Below are 5,000 nucleotides of genomic sequence, written 5' to 3'. Positions count from 1 at the left end.
TAAAGTTTAAACATTGCTGAATAACAGGAGTGTCAAAAATACAACATCCAACTGGATAAAACAACAACAACAATATAATAAGATGCAATGTTTAAACTCTACAGTGATTTTATTTTAGATCAGGTTGCAAAGATTAATTGTTCATTTGAAGTACAGTTTCATTTGTGTATCTTTAAATGAATAGGAATGAATAATGTCATTCTTTCTGTTTAGTATTTATGCCTTTATGCATGAAATATTTGGGTGATCTTGTTCTTGAGTCAAGGTTTTATGATTCGGACATGGAGATGACATTGTATATTTAGGAATGAAGACTAGATTACCTGTCTTGTCATTGTGATTTTGTTAAGGTATGGGCCAAGAGGGCTAAAATAAATAAATCTCAAATAAATTACAATATTTTATGTTATGTTTTTACATAAGAATTATAATGATAATAATCATAATTATTATTATCAGCATTATATATATATATATATATATATATATATATATATATATATATATATATATATATATATATATATATATATATATATATACATACAGAAATTATAGCAATAAATATTTGCAATTATATAATTATTTAATAAACAATGTGTTTGTAATTATGGATTAATTGCATTATTTTAATAGCAGTGGTAATTAATAACTATAATTATATTTGCTTTAATATACCTTGTGCGTTTGTTTTTTGTTAAACAAATCTAATGCATATAATCTAATATTTTATGCCATTATTATATAATAATAATATAGAAAATAATAATAATTATTATAATAACAATATTTATAACTATAAATGTTGTTGATTTTACAGCGTTATGGTTTATATTAATGTAAATTGTTGTAGATGAATTGTTTGGAAAGCAATATTTATTCACATCAAGTCATTAACAACAATAACAATAATAATATGTTTGTTATGATTATTATTGATATTGCTGTTGTTGTAAATATTGTTATTATTATTATAGGGTTAGGATGAGCAATTATATTAAATCATTTTAACAATTATAATAAAAAAATAAATGGGGAGACAATATGACTAGCACTTTCCCCTCACAGCAAAAAGGTCGCTGGTTCAAGTCTTGGCTGGGCCATTTGGCATTTGTGTGTAGAGTTTGCATGTTCTCCCCTTGTTTGTGTGGATTTCCTCCAGTTGCTCTGGTTTCCCCCACCGTCAAAATACAGGCGGTACAGGTGAATTGAAGAAACTAAATTGTCTGTGGTGTATGTGAGTGAATGTGAGAGTTTATGGGTGTTTCCCAGTACTGGGTTGCAGCTGGAATGGCATCCGCTGCGTAAAACAGGTTTTGGATAAGTTGGTGGTTCATTCCGCTGTGGCGATCTCCGATTATTAAAGGGACTAGGACGAAGGAAAATTATTGAATGATTCAAAAAGCAGTATTTATGTAACTGAGTATTTATGATTTCCAGATTATGCCACTGGTGAACATCAAAATATCTTCTGCAATGTGCACAACCCTAGTGCGTTGGCAAAAACACATAACTGAAAATCTGCATGCCGTTTCCCTCTCAGATGTTCCCATGGTCAGTGGTGTTTTCTCTGGAGCCGAAGGTTCCCGGTCAGCGTACTCCAGAAGAGCTGGTGACCAACACTCTGATGCTGGAGCTGGGGGCGATGGTGAAGCGGACCGAGCGCATCCAGCTGGAGAAAGCAGCTGAGAATCGCAGACGCCGCAACTCTTCCTCCGCAGACTACAGCTGGCTGGCGGGACCACAGCCGCGCGCCCCCTACGAGCTCCTGCCCGGAGATGTCCTGGAACTGCAGGAGCTCTGCGCTCAGATCCCTCCACAGCAGTGCGGACCTGTCATCGTCAGGTAGAAACACAGTATTTTTGCCAGTCCAGACACTTTCAGACAGAGCTGCTAAAATAGGAGGAACGTATCAATATTAGTGACAAACTAATTAGTCTAATGCAAATATAAATATATACAGTTGAAGTCAGAATTATTAGCCCCCTCCTTTATACTTGACGCACTCTCTGTTGTGCTACTGGCCGTAAACAGAAACATTTCTCATATGAGATTGCCATGAAAAATATCACAAATTAGAAAAGGTTGGTCAGTTAAAATATGCTACTGTAAGTAATGTTTATTCAGAGCTTATCAATACTTCGGTCTTTTATATTTTAGCACCGATACCAATAAAGTATAGAGTTTCGGTACCCATCACCAGTTATTTGTTGTTGGTGTTTTTTTTTTGTTATTGTTGTTGTTGATGTTATAATTATTATTATTATTATTATTATTATTCATTTGTTTCCCAGAGATGGGTTGCGGCTGGAAGGGCATCCGCTACGTAAAAAGTTATTCCGCTGTGGTGGCCCCGAATTAATAAAGGGACTCAGCCGACTAGAAAATGAATGAATGATATTATTCATTTGTTTATTTATTTATCTAATTACTTGTTTACATAAATGATTAAAATATTTTAGTATTTTGGTGAGGAGACAACTAGTCAATCCAAAAATATATTGCTTAAGGGGGCTAATAATATTGACCTAAAATGCTTAAAAAAAAAATAAAAACAGCTTTTATTCTAGCCAAAAATAAAATAAATGACACTTTCTCTGGAAGAAAAAATATTATAACATCATTTGGGAAATATTTAAAAAGAAAAAAAAATTCACAAGAAGGCTAATTATTTTGACTTCAATCGCATTCAGTATATTAGGCTTATGATTCTATCAAATTGTTTGATTAATCACTGAAGCTTTCATTGTAGTCAACGATATTATAATGAAATTGACCTAAGCTGCACAAAAGGTTACTTTAACAGGTATAATAACAAAACAAATACTAGCGTACTGCTTTATTGCTTATAAATAGGGCCAGATGGAATCTGCAGACATTTTTTGCTAATTCTGCTGAGAATTTTGGTAAAAATCTGCGGAATTATTTTGGGAGTATCAGAACTAAAACCTTTATATGTAAATAAAAAAATCATCTCTTTTTAACTTTTATTTAATGTTGAAAATGCTAATCAAATTAGATTCACTTTATTTGGTAAACAAGGCAAGTCTCTCATATAATACATCTACTAAAAAAACAGAAAATATTACTGTACAAACTGCATTGTAAATAAATCAGATGAACATTTTCACATTAGTCACTAATATTACAGTAATTAATTTGAAAACGGAATAAATATAGATTTACACACATTTACTCAAGTAAATAAACAGAATTAAAGATGGGATAAAAATCTGCGGAAATCTGTGCGCGCAGATTCCGTGTAGGGCTACTTATAAATATTCAGAGTAAACAAATGTTTCAATCCACTTAAATTGCTAAAGAGTGATAAAGTACAATCATTTGTAAATATTAGTAAATGAATGGAAAAAACAATTGTGAAAAGGGCAGATTTATACTGTTACTATGTTAAAATTAGTTTTTTTAAAAATAGCAGCATTTTAGTAGTTATTAACTAACATAATACAATTATTACGACTTGTAATTAAATTACGACTACAATGTTAACACGTTATCAGCCATTACCATCATCTAAGATTCATTCATTCAATTTCCTTCGGCTTAGTCTGTATTTCAAAGGTCGCCACAGCGGATTGAACCGACAACTATTCCGGCATGTTTTACACAGTGGATGCCCTTCCACAGCATTGAGATATACACATACACACTCATTCGCTACAGACAATTTGGCTTACCCAATAGGCTATATGCACACAGACTTTTAATTTTCAGCCAGGCAGCCCAAGGGCTTTCGGTGAACTGTTTCCATTACAAAACTGTCACGTTTAAGATCTGATTTCTTCAAAAATCAGCAATCTCCACTGCCTGTTAGATATACGATATGAAGTGGGTCTCAGATCGGACAAGAAGCACTGCACTAAATTCCATTTCCCCCCGCCATGTCTTTAAAATATGACCCCAGTATTGTCAAAGGAATTTCTGCACTAGCCTGTTGCTACTGTTACAGTTTACGATTACACAATCTTTCATCTTGTTTTACACTTGAACAACTAAATGAATGCTTAAGTCTATTAAACTGAATGTTTTGTAATTACATGACAACATCGATACTGTTAAAAAAAAAAAACAGTGAAAATTGAAAATGGTCACATTAAGCTTTCAACGGAAGTTCATCGTTGCCTTTAAAACTTTACCTGTGCATAGAGCCCATTCACCTAGACCCCATATCTTTGGACTCTGGGGGAAACTCGAGCACCTGGAGAAAACCAATGCGAACATGGGGAGAACATGCAAACTCCACACAGAAATGCCAACTGGTCCGGCTTGGACTCAAACTAGCAAACATTTTGCTGTGAGGCAACAGAGCTACCCACTGAGCCACCGTGTCGCCCTCACCTAAGATTAAAAAAAGCCTTATTGCTATATAAATAATCACAGAATGTTTAATCAATATTTCAGAATGTGGTGGGCCAGAATATCACATGAGGATATTCTAGCTTAAACTACATTTACATTACATTTAGTCATTTAGCTGATGCTTTTGTCCAGGCAATACACAGAAAAGTGCTAATTATACAAAGGAACTGTTAGTGCTCAGACAATTAAGAGATAGAATAGCCAATATGCCAATGTAACCAAGTTTCCAATGTTATGAACACTGCAAATACAATGCGAGTATTTGTTTAAAAAAACACACACACACACACACACACACACACACACACACACACACACACACACACACACACACACACACACACACACACACACACACACACACACACACACACACACACACACACACACACAAATGTAATATTCACAGTATTTTAAAGTGCCTCAAATATTAGTTCTGTCATGAGTAAGACATTTAACATAAACATTGTGGTTTACATAATAGTTTGTGAACCCTTGTTTTTTAATAATGTGTGTGTTCACCTGTATGATCTACTTTTTTCTCACTGTGGTTGTTATCGGATTACAGTTCCATTTCGAAAAAAAGGATTACGACCATGAATTTTAAAACTGAATTATATTGG

General features: G+C 33.6%; 1 protein-coding gene across 1 annotated transcript in view; it reads left to right on the top strand.

Moving 5' to 3' along the window:
* Positions 1-5,000, top strand: part of zgc:162144 — a 9,953-nt gene that overhangs the window by 993 nt on the left and 3,960 nt on the right. The window contains exon 2 of the mRNA NM_001082979.1: positions 1,544-1,845. Coding sequence (NP_001076448.1) covers positions 1,544-1,845 — 302 coding nt within the window. The remainder of the gene's footprint in view (positions 1-1,543; positions 1,846-5,000) is intronic.

This window comes from Danio rerio, chromosome 14, assembly GCF_052040795.2.
Source record: "Danio rerio strain M-AB ecotype USA chromosome 14, GRCz13ab, whole genome shotgun sequence".
Lineage (NCBI taxonomy): Eukaryota > Metazoa > Chordata > Actinopteri > Cypriniformes > Danionidae > Danio > Danio rerio.
This window is presented reverse-complemented; position numbering and strand designations above follow the sequence as displayed.